The sequence below is a fragment of the Poeciliopsis prolifica genome, unplaced genomic scaffold (genome assembly GCF_027474105.1).
Source record: "Poeciliopsis prolifica strain line A6 unplaced genomic scaffold, Auburn_PproV2 SCAFFOLD035, whole genome shotgun sequence".
NCBI classification, from domain to species: Eukaryota; Metazoa; Chordata; class Actinopteri; order Cyprinodontiformes; family Poeciliidae; genus Poeciliopsis; species Poeciliopsis prolifica.
The window spans coordinates 3,536,738-3,551,799 of NW_026562410.1; the positions used below are offsets into that span (position 1 = coordinate 3,536,738).

The 15,062-nt window shown below is 42.3% G+C and overlaps 3 protein-coding genes across 4 annotated transcripts; 2 read left to right on the plus strand and 1 right to left on the minus strand.

Annotated features, from left to right (window-relative positions):
- The first annotated feature begins 180 nt into the window (after positions 1 to 180).
- On the plus strand, positions 181 to 3,986 carry ankra2 (ankyrin repeat, family A (RFXANK-like), 2). The gene is made up of 8 exons (XM_055052589.1): positions 181 to 881; positions 951 to 1,109; positions 1,208 to 1,273; positions 1,556 to 1,653; positions 1,738 to 1,863; positions 2,009 to 2,075; positions 2,176 to 2,256; positions 3,073 to 3,986. Exons 1-8 carry the CDS (start codon positions 581 to 583, stop codon positions 3,126 to 3,128), a joined length of 954 nt encoding a protein of 317 aa, XP_054908564.1. The 5' UTR covers positions 181 to 580; the 3' UTR covers positions 3,129 to 3,986.
- Positions 3,987 to 5,461: 1,475 nt separating this feature from the next.
- btf3 (basic transcription factor 3) lies at positions 5,462 to 9,551 on the minus strand. Of its 2 annotated transcripts, none has more exons than XM_055052590.1 (6): positions 9,487 to 9,551; positions 7,654 to 7,722; positions 7,254 to 7,367; positions 6,975 to 7,176; positions 6,817 to 6,873; positions 5,462 to 6,006 (listed from the first exon to the last, which is right to left on the minus strand). In XM_055052590.1, exons 2-6 carry the CDS (start codon positions 7,720 to 7,722, stop codon positions 5,960 to 5,962), a joined length of 489 nt encoding a protein of 162 aa, XP_054908565.1. In that variant the 5' UTR covers positions 9,487 to 9,551; the 3' UTR covers positions 5,462 to 5,959. The 2 variants fall into 2 exon arrangements, with proteins under 2 accessions (XP_054908565.1, XP_054908566.1); XM_055052591.1 differs by having other exon boundaries at positions 9,424 to 9,550.
- Positions 9,552 to 13,462: 3,911 nt separating this feature from the next.
- On the plus strand, positions 13,463 to 14,873 carry foxd1 (forkhead box D1). The gene has a single exon (XM_055052735.1). It carries the CDS (start codon positions 13,733 to 13,735, stop codon positions 14,813 to 14,815), a length of 1,083 nt encoding a protein of 360 aa, XP_054908710.1. The 5' UTR covers positions 13,463 to 13,732; the 3' UTR covers positions 14,816 to 14,873.
- Positions 14,874 to 15,062: the final 189 nt, after the last annotated feature.

Genomic DNA, 15,062 nt, shown 5'->3' on the forward strand with positions numbered 1-15,062 from the left:
ATCGTTACAACATCAAACTTGCCTGCAAACACTCTGGGATGTCATTTATAAAGCGCTGGAAAATAGAAATGGCTTTAAAACACAGTGTACGACTCGACTTGAACGCATCACTGTACACCTGTTGGACGGCTGAAAACACCGGAAGTCCACGGAGAACCAAATAAGGGAGAGCGCCCAGAATCAAAGCGCGCATGCGTATATTTATCAAAACACCGAAGCTGCAGCGATGATTTTATGACGATTTTCTCATTATTGCCGTCATGCTGCTTTTTATTGCCGTTCAATTTAGCCACTCCAACGCTGGTAACGTTTACGTTTCGAGTCCGAACAACTGAACATGTTTTATTCCGCGATAAGTAAATATGACCAACAGAAAGCTGGGGCGACAACATGCTATAACATGCTAACAACGAGCTAACTGACAGTTTGGTCTTGTGGGCAATTTGGATGAACAAAACTAAATGGTGCTGGAGTTTAACTCTTGTATTTTGACACTCCGAGAGTTCAGTGAACATAGCTCCGAGGTCTAGCGTCGTATTTCATTATTCCTACTGGTCCGCTGTGCGAAACATTTCAGAGGATGGATAACGTTACAGTGGCAGCCGTAGAGGGGACCGCTGTCTGTCCCCTGGTCGCTGAGGACATGGAGGGGATCTGCGTGATGCCTGACCTGAGCTCCATCAAGACCGAGCAGTCCGTGGGTCCGACCCCCGACGAGCCCAGCCCTCAAAATGTGGCCATGGGCATCAAGTTCATCCTCCCCAACCGCTTTGACATGAATGTCTGCTCCAGATTTGTGAAGTCTCTCAACGAGGAGGACAGCAAGAACATTCAGGACCAGGTGAACTCTGACCTGGAGGTTGCTTCCGTCCTGTTTAAAGGTACGAGGTTCGTTTCTGTCATGCGTCATCCTGCGTGTGCACTCAAAAGGTCTCCTTTCTTCCTTTCAGCTGAGTGCAACATCCAGACCTCGCCGTCACCGGGGATACAAGTACGTCACGTTTACACGCCGTCCACCACCAAACATTTCTCCCCGATCAAGCAGTCTACCACACTGACCAACAAACACCGTGGCAACGAGGTTTCCTCCACACCTCTTTTGGTCCACTGTAAGTGCTGGGGTGTTTTTTTGTTGTTGTTGTTGTTTTTTTAACTTGTATTATTTAATTGGAAGTGTAACCAATTAAGCTTTTCTCTTATTTCTCAGCTTTATCCATTCATCAGCTGGCAGCCCAGGGAGAAATGGTGTTTTTGGCCAGTAGAATTGAACAAGGTGGGCAGTTCATGGTTTTGTCTTTCAGTCAAAGCAATTTCTTGTCATTGTGTGTTCCTCAGGGCCCTGTTCTCTGCACCCCCTTCTTCTGCACTCTTGGCTAATATCACTTTTAATCCTTTTACAGTGTGAACAAAACAATCTAAGACGTAAACACTGCAATGATTGCTAATTTTGACCTTATAATCATGATCTATAGAAAAAGTGTACCCACAGTTCCCTGTTCTTGCACCTCGGCCACCTCCAACAAATTTTAATCTCAGGTGTAATGTCTTTGCACAGAGACCATAATCAATCTCCAAGACGACGAAGGCTTCACCCCTCTGATGTGGGCCGCGGCGCACGGGCAAATCGCCGTTGTCGAGTTCCTGCTGCAGAACGTACGGCGGAACACAAACGGAGCACGAAATGGTTTTTGAATCGACTCTGAAAACATTCACTCTCTCTCTCTCTCTTGGCCGCAGGGGGCCGACCCAAACCTGCTGGCCAAAGGAAGGGAAAGTGCGCTGTCTCTCGCTTGCAGTAAGGGATACACAGACATAGTGAAGATGCTCATCGACTGTGGAGTGGACGTCAATGAGTACGACTGGGTACGAGCTTCATTCATGTCCGCTGCATCCCGTTGCGTTTGATGTACTAACATGGATCTGGTTGTGGAAGGTTAATGCTACAGAGTAACGATGTTTAGTTGGCCTCTGGGGCGTCGCTGTTTAAACATTAACTTACCTTCCTCAGAATGGAGGCGCCCCTCTGCTGTATGCTGTCCACGGGAACCATGTGCGCTGTGTTGAGATTCTGTTAGGTAAGGAAAATTCATCTGTGGGTAGCAACTTTAGGAGGATAAATACTCGTCTATTTTGTTTAATCCCACACGAACGTGAAATGTGACTCGTGTCTTCTAGATAGCGGCGCTGATCCTACCGTAGAGTCGGATTCGGGATTCAACGCCATGGATATGGCCGTGGCTATGGGTCATCGAAACGGTGTGTGAGGAACAAACGCGCCTGCTCGCTAACTTTAGCTCTAAATAGAGCGCTGGTCAGAAGTTTACATGCTCATCAAAGACGTGAATTATTATCCAGGAAATGGCTTCAGTCATTTTTATAAACAATAACCGGGTGCATAACTTGGAATTAGCATATATATATATATATATATTTTTTTTTTTTTTTTTTTTCCTGGACTGAAGTTGAAACTGGTTGTTTACACCCCTATGTTTAAAAATACATTTTTATCCTGTTGTCTGAATATAAATGAAACATTTTCTGAACTGATATCTTGAGATGCGTCAATATTTCCTCATATCATTGTTCCTTCATGATGCTGTTTCATAAGGAGCATCAGCCTCAAAAACTTCCCCACAACATCATGCTGCCAACCTCACACTTCTCAGTTGAGATAGTGTTGTCAACTATGCTTACAATTGTTACATTTTCTTCCGATTGACAGTAGAGCCAACGAGTTTTGGTCTCTTCAAACCACAGAAGTGATCTAAAAATGAATCCTACTTGTCGTTCTGCTTTTGGAGTGAAGTCTTTATCACAGAGTGGCCTCTCAGCTCTTGAAAAGACTGTCATTAAGTCCTGCGGCTGATTGGTACGTTTTTGTACCAATCAGCATATAACCATTGAAGATGCACGTGTATCGCCTGTCTGTTATGCAAACCTTCAACATGTTGCTACCACCAATGTGATTTTACAGTTAGCAAAGTGTTAAGTGTTCCTGAGGGGTTTGTTTCTTTGGTTGTGGCGCCATCTACTGGTTCTACACTTGTAACAAATCCGTGTTTGTGTGTTCAGTTCAACAGGTGATGGAGGCCCACCTATTGAAGCTACTGATGGGAATCAGAGAGTGAACTCCTGGAGGACAGACTCCTGGAGGACAGACTCCTTGTGGGACATTGTTTGGTGCTGGACAATCATGTAGCATGCCCTGGATTACAGCCTGCGGGAATATTTTGATCTCTTAAAAACGATATTTAATTCGTGTCGTAAAATCTTATTTATTTAATCTTGTGCACACGACAGCTGGTTTTCACGTCTGTCCCTTTGGGAAGCAGTCATGCTCTGCACTTTAACGTAATCTTCTGGAGTTAAAAACGCAATCGGGGCGCACCGAAGGACGTGGAAACGAGTCGCAGACTACATGTAAGTGAAGTAATTGGTTTTGTCACATCCTAATATATTATTACCTTTTCCACCTGTTAACCTCCTGCTGACCTTAAAGAGGCAGAGTGGACCCCATGTGCGGTTTTCCTTTTTCTTTTTACTTTTTGTATGATTTCGGGAATCACCCCGTTTCCGACCACAACTTCTGCCTCGCTTTTCCTGAACGTCGACCTCGGACTGTGGGAGGGTTAAATAACTAACCATACTGAAATGATTTCTAAAGTTGGGGAGAAAAAACTTAAGTTTTTCATTATCACATCTGGTCTTCACAGCAAGCACATTTCAGAGGCACATTGAATCGTGAGAACATAAAGCTGGCAACATGCCGGTGAAATTACAGAATCTTTTTTTTTGGTTTTATTTTATTTATTTGAATGTATTGCGGCCATTCTAGTGTCAGTTGTGTGTTTATGTACAGCCGCGCTTAGATGTTTTGTGAATTTAAAAAGACCGTACACTGCAAATTGACAGCCCAAAGTGGTATCGTGGTGCTTCTATTGCAGTTTTGTATCAAATGGCTTGTTCATTAAAACAGTCGTAATTTATTTGCTGGCTGTCTTTCGGTTTTAAAAAAAGAAAGTTACATTTTTACCATAAAAAATATGTCATTTTAAAATGACAGGTTTCCAAAAACTGAATGGCATGTGTGAAATGTAAAAAAACAAAAAGTCTAATTTTCTTTTAGACCATGTTACACTTAAATTATATAAAATCCCATTAGTTGTGTCAATTTACTCTTTTTACTTATTTTTCACTAAATTGGTGGGGGTTATACAGAGGTGCCCTATAATTAGCACTTCTTAGGTGTGAAGGACTCTGCTGTTATAAGTGCTCCATACTGAAAAAACATAACATTGAACCACAGAGCAACCAAGAAATTAGTTTGAATTGAGTTAAACAAAAGACAATAAAATTGTTCATAATGAAAGCTAAATCGTTAAATGACGTTTGAAGAAATGATTATTCAAAAATTCATGACACTTGTTAGCACAGAAACAAGTGTGAACTGTTAACATGGCTGGTCATCCAGGTAACCCCATCAGTTTCAGACCAAAGGTCTTCGTTCTGTCAAGATTGAGGGCTTTTAATCAAGAGCAACAAATAGCTGGATACCAGGATTCCTGCAGGTTTCATCAATTCAAATTCAAGACCTTTTAAGACTAATGAGAATGCATGGCAAGACATTGTGACACCCATGTACAAAAAATATATATATATAAAAATCCTATTGGTTAGCAACAGAAGTGAGCTACTGGGCAAGACAAATATCATCCAGCCAACTGGCAATAAACCTGCTTTTATGTTTGAGGGCCGTCAAACAAGCAAGAATATGTTAGCAGCTAATCATCAGTAAACAAACATAATAAAAAATTCAATGAGGTGTATGGCCACAACCACATAATGAGATTAAACAGTCCTGCCACTCAAAACTCAAGACCTGCTATTAACTTGTCGGTAGTCACTGTAACAAAATTTGCTGGACGATAGATAGTCCCAGAAGTTATTGCAATAAATTGTCTTGTTGTTTTGAGACCACTTTCAAGCAACCTAATGGTAATGGTATAATAAAGCAAGAACCAATTCTTAAAAATTAATAAACTTTAAATTCTAAAAGAACATTTAACACTGGGCCTGGAAGACAAAACAACAAATACAATGAATTATGACGTCTCTGTAAACAAGACTGTCAAATAAAAGAGTTGAGACTGAAGACATTTGTCAATCAATTTTTGGTAGAGAGAAAGAAAAGAGAAAAACTACAAATCATGTAACTGGAAGTTATTGAGCTTATTTTATCATTTGATTCTTTGCTTTGCTTATTGCAACAGGCCAACTTGTTTTTCATTGAACTCAAGAAATTGTAAAATCATGAATTTAAGACTGCAGCTCTGCATACACTTTAATGCTAAGCCTTTAAGTTGGCATTAAATGATACAATATATTACGATTACGAGTACAAGAGAAACATTTGGGGAAAAGTCAGATATTTGATGAAAAGTGGCAAACATGTTGACAAAAACACGTTTTGAAGCATTTTATTATTCCCACTGAAAAAAATAAAATAGACGCATTGTTCTGTTCTGTGACAGTAGCAAAGGTTTATTCCAGATATGGTGATTTTAGGGAGGCCACAGTTCAGTAACAGAGGAAACGGATGTACAGCCGGGGGCATCGGACACACAATCTCTTACTGTAACTGGACATTAAGACCACATGAGCACGGCAAGCATGTGGAGTGCCTGGTGGCAAAGAGGTGGACTGAGAAATAAACACACCTGAACACTGAAATAGTGTGACCCCAGTTTCCACACGGAATAGTACTCTACAAAACGACTCAAAAAGAAATGATTGAAGAGTGTGGCGGTAATTAACTGAAGTGTTGCGCTTTTTACTGACGGCTCAAAGCCGACACCATGTCTCGACTTGCTCAGGTGTTTCGACTGTCAACTCTCCGCTTCTTTAAAGCGAAACGTCTCCTGCCCCCCACGTGGTCCTGTTGAGTTCTGCCGTCTCCCCCCTAGTTGGCCTCGTCCTTAGACGCTTCGTCGAAATTCTCCACCAGATCTGGAACGACACAAACGCCAAGGTCTGAACTGACTGAGCGGGAGAGAAAGTTGCATTCAAGCCTTCGTAACGCTTCCAGGAAGTTTAGTCTATCTAAACTCCTGACTCGCACACAGACTTGCAATGCGCTCAACATTCAATGCCTTTGTCACAATAAAAACCTCAAACTTCAATGTGCTTTAGAGGACACAAAGTGGCGCTCAAATTTGTCAAGAAGAAAAAAATGATGCCAGGGTTTAAAAAAAAAAAAAAAGGTAAAAGAATCCACTTAAATTACAACATAAAGGCCATGCTATGAAAATAAGTTTCTTCAAAAAAAAAGTCGCAGTACAAATTATGGCAAAGCACTTCAAGAAGTTGGCTTCTCCCTCCTCTGTGAGAACCACCATGTCCAAGTCTCCGAGGGTCAAAGGTTAAAATGGAAACAATTTTTAAAAACGTCTGGTCACACAGCAGGAAAACAAAAGGAAACCCAACTCTATCAACAACGTGGTGGCGAGGGTAGTTAACCCCTGTGCCATCGCGCGCTTCGACGGCAGGGCGGCTGCGTAATTGTTTGTAGCGTGAGCGAGGACCTGAGAAGTCCTGGGAAAAGCCGGGATAGCGCTAATGACAACCTCATGTGTTTGGGTCCAACTTTCTCGGCAAAGAAAAGCAAATAAAGCCGAACGCGGCACCATCGTCAAAAGACAGCAATGCACCCTGGGAAGGAAAAACCTTGTGGCATTTTATTTATTTAAGCCGGCGGAGGAACATCTTGTTGCAATGATCCCACTGTGGGAAGATTTCCCCAGATGTCCAATCCCTCACCTGGAACGTCGTCGTCCTCTTCTTCTACTGTTGCAATCGGTGCTTTTCCATCTCCAGCTGAAAGCAGAGGAAGCAATCATAATTACCACGCCGGCAACGAGACCGGAAAAGCGCGGCGAAGCTACGGAATCTGTGACGACGGCGTGGGGGTTGCGGACCCTGTTTGGGGAGAGCCTCGGCGAGTCTCCGCAGGCTCGTCAGGCTGTCAGCTCCCAGCTGGTTGAGGATGCCGGGCAGCATCTCGGTCAGCTGCTTGGTCTCGGCGTGGCCGGTGATGGTGAAGGTGTTGGCGGCGAGGGAGGCCTGCACTTTGGGGTTGTTGAAGTGGATCACTGTGCCCTGGTTCGTGAACATGTTCACCTGGAACGAGACGCCGATGCGTTACCGGAGGAGACGGGCGCGGGCCAGGGTGGCGGGCTCCGCCACACGGCGCCTACCTCTTCGATGCCAGAGATGTTGTTGACGCCGAGCTTCTTTAGGGAGAACTGGAGTTTCTTGTCGTCGGCGGTCGCCGTTCTGTGTACAACCTTCTTCTTTCTGCGGGCGCTTCCCTGTGGGAGAGAGACAGGGGGAACGCGACCGTTAAGATCTTGGACGTGACGTGGGGGTAGTATTTGCACCGCTGCGCATTTAAGCAACCACGACAACATCCAATGAGTCGTTAACGTCACACTGGAGAAATATTGGCCCTATCTATCTTGCAGAATTTGTAGTAAATAGTTCTCACTGTAGTTCACCAGTGAGAGTCTAGTGACTGTTTTCAAACTTTGCTTCAGAAAGAACCTTTGAAAAGGAGCACAGAGTACCGAGACACTGCATATAATGGCAGGACTTTACCTTTCCACCGATGCGGACCTGCGCTTGTAGTTTAGCAAGTTTTTCTTGATTCATAATTGCTTCTTTCATCTGCAAATGAACAGATCAATATATTATAACACGGCGGTTGTGCTGCAGTCATTTACAGGCAAATCTAAGATACAAGAACATGGGACAACATAAACGCACAAAGGCACATCATGCAGATAAAGACATCACTGTCAACACAAACAATAAATTAGATTAGAAACAGTGAGTGAAGGTTTTAGTCTTGAAATTAACTTGCGTGAACGACATTTATGACATTTACCAACAGGAAATAAGAATGCAAGTGTAGCAGAGAGGAAATGATTCTCTCAGACGCCACAAAAGGTAGAAAACAAGTCCAACTTTATGTTCATAACTTATTTCTATCAATTTGTATTAATTATGTGTTTTCTGGAGAAAGAGTAGAGAAAAAAATCAAATACTTTATCATTTATAAGGGACTCGTTCATTGTGTCGCAGATCAATAAAAGAAGAAAATGTTGAGGTTTCACATATTTACAAGTAATTTGGTTATTTCCTCATGTCTAAAATTGAAAAATCGGTTCTGATGAGCTCTTTATGATTCTTACTTTTGAGAGGGATTTTTTTGGACATATTTCTGACAACATCAGCGATCATGCTAGTTTAAAAAATGCAAATGCATGCCTTCAATCTTGGAAAAAAATAAAATCTTGCAAATTTTACAACAAAGAACATCCAAATTATTTCCTTGTAAATATGTGCAACTAATCTCAAATTTTCTGCAGAAAATAAGTATCTGCACAGCAGCAACTTGGTATAACATATGGAAGCATTTCCTTAAGATGATCAAACTAGTGACAAGGCTAACTTCAAAACGGGAAAAACAAATCAACAAACAGCTTTGGAAATTAGGGAAGAAACGCAAACCTCAAGAAACATACATTTTTAAAGATATTGAAATACAGGACACTAAAACCTGTTGAAAGCAAAACTCCAACATTGTTCATTGCTATAATTACACAAACAAAAGTTCAGGCAGAAAAACTAAAAACTTCCGATCACTGATCCCAGAAACGTATCTGGGAGAAAGTAGATTCTGACCATTGAAATCACATGTAACTTATTTTTACAGCACTTCCCCCACAAATCACTTAAGAAACAAATTGAGCAAAATAAGAAAACCCAAGCTAAATTTACTTAGACAGTTTATGGGAGCTTAGATAAACATATGTACAGATCAGGCTATTCAGGTATGACCTGCCATGAAATCTGATTGGATTAAAATAACAGAAGGCGACAATAAAGGAACAATATCGCGCATATAAACGCACATGCGCAGGGAGCAGCATTGTCAGTGTGGGTGTGGCAAGACTGCAAATGCTCAAGATAAAGCGGTGTAACCACATTAAGAACCGTCGGTGAGCTCTGTATGACAAAAAGACTAAATTAGCCAATCCGCAGGACGAAACTGAAGCTATTCTCCTGATTTCTGGGAGGCGCTGTGAACGAGCGAAGCCAAGCAAATAACAAGGAAATATTATTAGTCGAGCTAAATAAGCCAGCAACAGGTTATCCTAAACGTGAAGGGAAAGTTTAGTTAGCCTGCATTCAGCCTAAATGGGTTTTTTAAAATAGCTTTTATGAGAGGAAGCTGGTGGCTAACTTTGCCTAGCTTAGCTGCTAGCAGCACGGCCTGTCACTCCGCCACACAGGTCAGTGGGTAAGATCAGCTTCACACCGCGGCGGATATCAGCCGCCCGGTCGGGAAAGGCTTTCGTTTACCTCTAGCCGTCTGGTCAGGGGGCAACAGTGCGGAGAAGAAAGTATTCAAAGCTCCTCACTGACCTGTAAACTAACAGCAGACACATGCGGGGAGCAAGATGGAAGCGAGAGAGGAGGGAGGACGTGACGTCAGGCAAAGAGGAGAAGCGTAACTGGGTTTTTTCTGCCCTGGGTTCAGTTCTGCAGGTTGCAGGCGACTCTCGCTCCGTATGAAAGTGTCAGTAAAACTTTCCTTAAGTCCCTTAAGTTAAATTGAATTGAATTAGCAGGTGTATAAAAGCAGTTGTCGCAAATACACATAGCAACAGTTGCAGTTTGACATCTGCTGGTCAATGAGATTGCTCGTTTTTACATCAACATAAATGACACCGTGTACACATACAAACACTGGCAGCATGTTTGATTAGTGCTACAGATTATTACAAATAACAGAAACAGATTTCACAAAGACACAGTTTGCTAAGACAGCTACAAGATTTTCCACCGATAGTTAAACAAGATTAAATACAATACTAAACAAGATTAAATACAATAGTATTTGTGTGGACAACACACAAATACTATTTTTGCACACATGGATAGAGTTCAATCTTCTGAGTTTCTGGGCGCTTGCATACATATTATAGGACCTCAAATAAAACTCAAAAATAAAAAGTTTCCAGAAGACAAAAAAAAAAAAAAGTAAAATAATGTCTTGCCACAGAAGCTTAAACTGTGTTGACGTTTAGAAAATATTGCACCAAAATGTTTTACATTCACAGTTCCTTGCGTTTGACTATTGGCTGAAGAGATGAACTCAGAGATGGATATTGATTAGTCCAGCAGCGGCAGCCAATTCCAAAACATCAGTCTTCATTTTTCACATGTGCCTCAAGAAGGGCAAATAATAAGAATAAACGTAATTGGACTATTCCATAGCTTGTTTAGGAAGGTCTGCAATTTCTCAAAATTTTGTCCAACTTCAGTCAGTCTCACAGCTAAAATCTGCTTTCATTTCCATCATTCCATCCACAGTTCTCAAAAAAGAAATGTTGCACCAGGTGACGGATGAATGGAAATATCAACTCTAGACCAGGGACGCTCAATACGTCGATCAGCACTTCCTCCTCTGACAGGCTTATAGAAAATATTCTCTAGGATAGTAAAGGTTTGTAGTTTCATTAAATAATAATCATTAAAAAAAATCAACAAAACGTGTTGAAATGAATAATCTCAGTAATAGTTGTTTCAACAAGATGTTGCGCAATTCAGTGCGTTTCTGATCCATTAACAAATAAAAAAGGACTAAATGTTTTTAACGTAATCTCTGCTCGGCTTGCGGGACTCAGGCGGTTGCCCCGCTTAACCGCTTAACCGATGAAGGGAGACGGAGAGTAAAATGGTTCTGAGTTGACCAGCTGTTCGGGTTGTTTCACCTCTGTTGACCTTTGCTGTGGTGCATCACAGCCGCTGAGAGTTTCAATAAATGGCAAACTTGGACTAATGACTAATTATACGTCACTCACAACAAACATCAAATAGGACAAATATATTTGATTGAGTTTTTTGGCTTCTACCATGATGATTATGTGAAGTTAAATTAACTATATCCCAAATTCAGAAGATTTGCCTTTACTTTAACAGTACCATTTGGTTCCTCCCGTCCGCCTGTTGTTTCTCAGGTTGACGTCATAGCTTAACCCAAATCTTAACCCAATCAACTCTGGGTGTTTTAAACCAACCCTAGGTATGAAAAATTTGGGCTTGGAGTGTTTTGTGTGTAACTGGGACCAAAACATTCCCAATGAAATAAAGTGTTGTTTGTGTTTTGATTAAAGTGTCAGTGTAAAACTGAAGTCAATAACAATGTGGCATTTTTTTGTGCACTTTTTTGCCCCCCACCTAAGACTTCACCAATACATTTTGTGGGTCATTTGCTTTCCACAACTCTTTCAAACTAGAAGTAATCGGAGTGAAAGCAAAAAACAAAACAAAACAAACAAACAAAAAAAAGTTTCCTAAATACAAATCTTTTGTTTGAGTTAATTAGATTAACTACAGGTTGCCGTTTTACGTTCCTAGTTAGAAGCGACAGTTCTTTAGGAATCAGACACTAATTTCAGCATCTTTAGTCAAACTGATCATTCGTCACTGGTCACCAGTGTGTGCAGCGTTTGTTTTTTGGGGTTTTTTTGTTGTTGTTTTTCCCTTCTCACTCTTATTTTGTGTTTTTTATGAGAGTATTTTTTTTTCTAATGATGTTTTTTTATATATAAATGTTTATATAAATATATACATGCCTAAAATAAATAGATGATTCAATAAAACAGCAAAGAAAAAAAATTGCTCTATTATCACAATGACGTTTGTAAGTAGAGCGGCTGCTCTACATACATTGAACTGTTGCTCAATTTGTATACTTTAAGAAGTTCTAACACCTTTAGGATGAACTGATTAAAACCGTCAACTATAATATTTTGACTGAATTAAACATCAGAATGAAATATCAACAATTTTATCAACGTTATTATGAGCGATATTATGAACGATATTTTTAACGATAGTGGAAATAAAAACCCACTTTCGAGTCACTTTTTGGGCGCTGGTAAGTGATGTCCTTAAAAAGGGTATTATGGTCAAAGAGGTGCATGGTAATGTTTTTTGCTATATGTAAAGAAGTAAACATGAGCATAAGAAAATTAATACAGTGTCAGTGTGTGTGTGTGTGTGTGTGTGTGTGTGTGTGTGTGGTGTGTGGTGTGTGGTGTGTGTGTGTGAGCTGGTACTGAAACTATTGCGTCCCTAGGAGGATTTTAACTCTTTTTTATTTTTTATTTATTTATTTGTTTTTTTGTCTTGTCCGGGACCATTTCCCCGCTAGATGGCGGTGTAAACAAGGAAACGTCGCAAACAAAGCAGAACCAAAAAGGAAGGAACCTCATCCAGTTTGAACATGGATCTTTTTTTTTTTTAATGAACCACCGATTTTTTTTTTTTTTTAATTTTGACAAAAAATATAAATAAATAAATAAACAAATAAAAAAACCACAAAATAAATAAATAATAAAAAATATGTATGTATGTATTTTTAATATATAAATAAATAAACAAACAAACAAAAACACTTCCGTTTTCCTCCTTTAATAATGTAAAAAATAAAAACAGATTTTTTTTCGAATTTCGATTTATTTATTTACTTGCTCGTCACGTTTATTTTCTGCTTAAATGTTTTTGTTTTAGATCTCTAGCAGGTACTATTGTTATTTTGACCAATAAATGTGATCGAGAGTTTAAAATCAACCTCAAGATTATCCAAAAAATTATCCTAAAACTGGAAAATAAATGATCGATAAGAATTTTGCGCGACATCACTTAAAGATGACATCTTCCGCAATGTCCTCCGTGCTTATTGTAAAATTCCGCACCACGCATGCGGCCGGCTCTAGGCCCCGGCAGCATGTACATGGAGGGGTGATTTGGTGTGGGAGGGTGAGCTCGCCTGCTCTGCGTGACCCGTGACTGATTCGAGTTAACAGCTGACTCCTTCCTACTACAAATGGCTCGCAGGACAATCTGGAGAAGTGCGGGATCACGCAAACCGGGAGCGCCACTCCCAGGAAGCGGGCAGAAGAGAAAGAAATGGCCAATCACTGAGCTTCCTGTATATAATTTTATTTTATTTTTTTTAACCCCTTCACTTCACCCTTAAAAAAAAAAAAAAAACCGTATTATTTTGCATGTACATTGAGACTAATGTATGCCCTGGTAGCAATTGGCTACATTTATAACAAGCATTTTTTTTAATGTAGCCTATTTTGGAATGCATGAAAAAAACAAACAAAAGAACAACAACAACAAAAAAGCACTAGAAAACTTATTTCCTTAAAAGAATGGAAAAATCTGAGTTTTGACATTTTATTTTTTATTATAGGGCCTATTATTGTTGTTTTTACATGCTTCTCGTTTGCCTCTGTGACGTTTCCTCCCCCATGTGATCAGGGCGGTGGTATAAATTTAAAGAAAAGACCCGCCCCTTGTGAGATCTCGGTCTGCCCGCTGCGCAGGTTCTCTCCCCCCCAACGCACACATTCGCTCTTACAAACCCAGGGTTCGCGCTTCAGTCTGCGAACTGCCTAACCTCCCGAGAAAGAAAAGAGAGAGAGAGAGAGACAGAGAGAAAGAGAGGGGGGGAAAGAAACCCCTATGGAAAAGGCGCAAAAAACAGCGGACGTTTCTCTCTTGCGCCTCTCCTCTCCCTTTCTTCTTATGAGTTTTTGACGTGTTTTTTTGGGGGGGGTTCAGGGGAAGCTCGGAGCGCAAAGACTGAGCCATGACTCTGAGCTCGGAGATGTCGGATGCCTCCCTCCTTTCGGAAGAGACCGACATCGACGTGGTCGGCGAGGGCGAGGACGGCGACGGCCACACGCGCTCCTACGTGGACGAGGTGGCGCAGATGCGGGACGGCATCCTCCTGGCCGGCTCTCCTCCTCCTCCTCCGTGCCTACAGGACGGCTCCACCTCCACCACTTCCTCCTCCAGGGATGCCTTCAAGCCGGCGGGGAAGAACGCCCTGGTGAAGCCCCCTTACTCCTACATCGCCTTAATCACCATGGCCATCCTGCAGAGCCCCAAGAAGAGGCTGACGCTCAGCGAGATCTGCGACTTCATCAGCAACCGCTTCCCGTACTACAGGGAGAAGTTCCCGGCGTGGCAGAACTCCATTCGGCACAACTTGTCTCTGAACGACTGCTTCGTGAAGATCCCACGCGAGCCCGGGAACCCCGGGAAGGGCAACTACTGGACGCTGGACCCGGAGTCGGCAGACATGTTCGACAACGGGAGCTTTCTGAGGCGGAGGAAGCGCTTCAAGCGGCAGCAAACGCAGGACCTGATGCGGGAGCCCAACGGCTTCATCCCCGCGGCGGCGGCGGCGGCAGCGGCGGCCGCGTACGGGTACGGACCATACGGCTGCGGAGGCTACGGCATCCAGCTGCAGTCCTACCACACGCACTCCGCGCTGTTCGCCTTCCAGCAGCAGCAGCAGCAGCCCAGACATTCCCACACGCACATCCCGTCGCCTTCGCTGATGCCCACCAGCACGGACCTTTCCCGGAGCAGATTTTACCCGCAGCTCGGGTCCGCTCTGGGCTCCGCGTCCCCGACGCAGAAAGCGAGCCCCCCGGCGCAGCAGCAGCCGCAGCCGCAGCAGCAGCAGCAGCAGCAGCAGCGTTCTCCCTTCTCCATAGAGAGCATCATCGGCGGGTCGCTGAGCCCCGCCAGGACTCCTCCTGTCATTGTCCCGGTTTTACCGACCTCCCTGGCGCTCCCCGGCCAGCCGCAGTCCGTCCACCCGGAGGCCGTTTTAGTCGAAAACTTCCCGAACAGAATTATCGGCGGCACTAGCGCCTGTTGAAAAAAAAAATCTTAAAACTGCAACAACGAAAAAAAAAAAAACAACAACAAACAAACAAACAAAAAAAAAACATTATCAAAAGCAGAAACAAACGCCCCCCCCCTCCCCTCTTTGAAGGTAGGATTATTTTTGTACGTTTATTTGCAGCAGAATGACGGACATGCAGGAGAAAAACAAACACTATTTGTGCCTATATTCATGCTGTTTATAAAACTATATATTTATGGTACGTTTTTTTTTATTATTA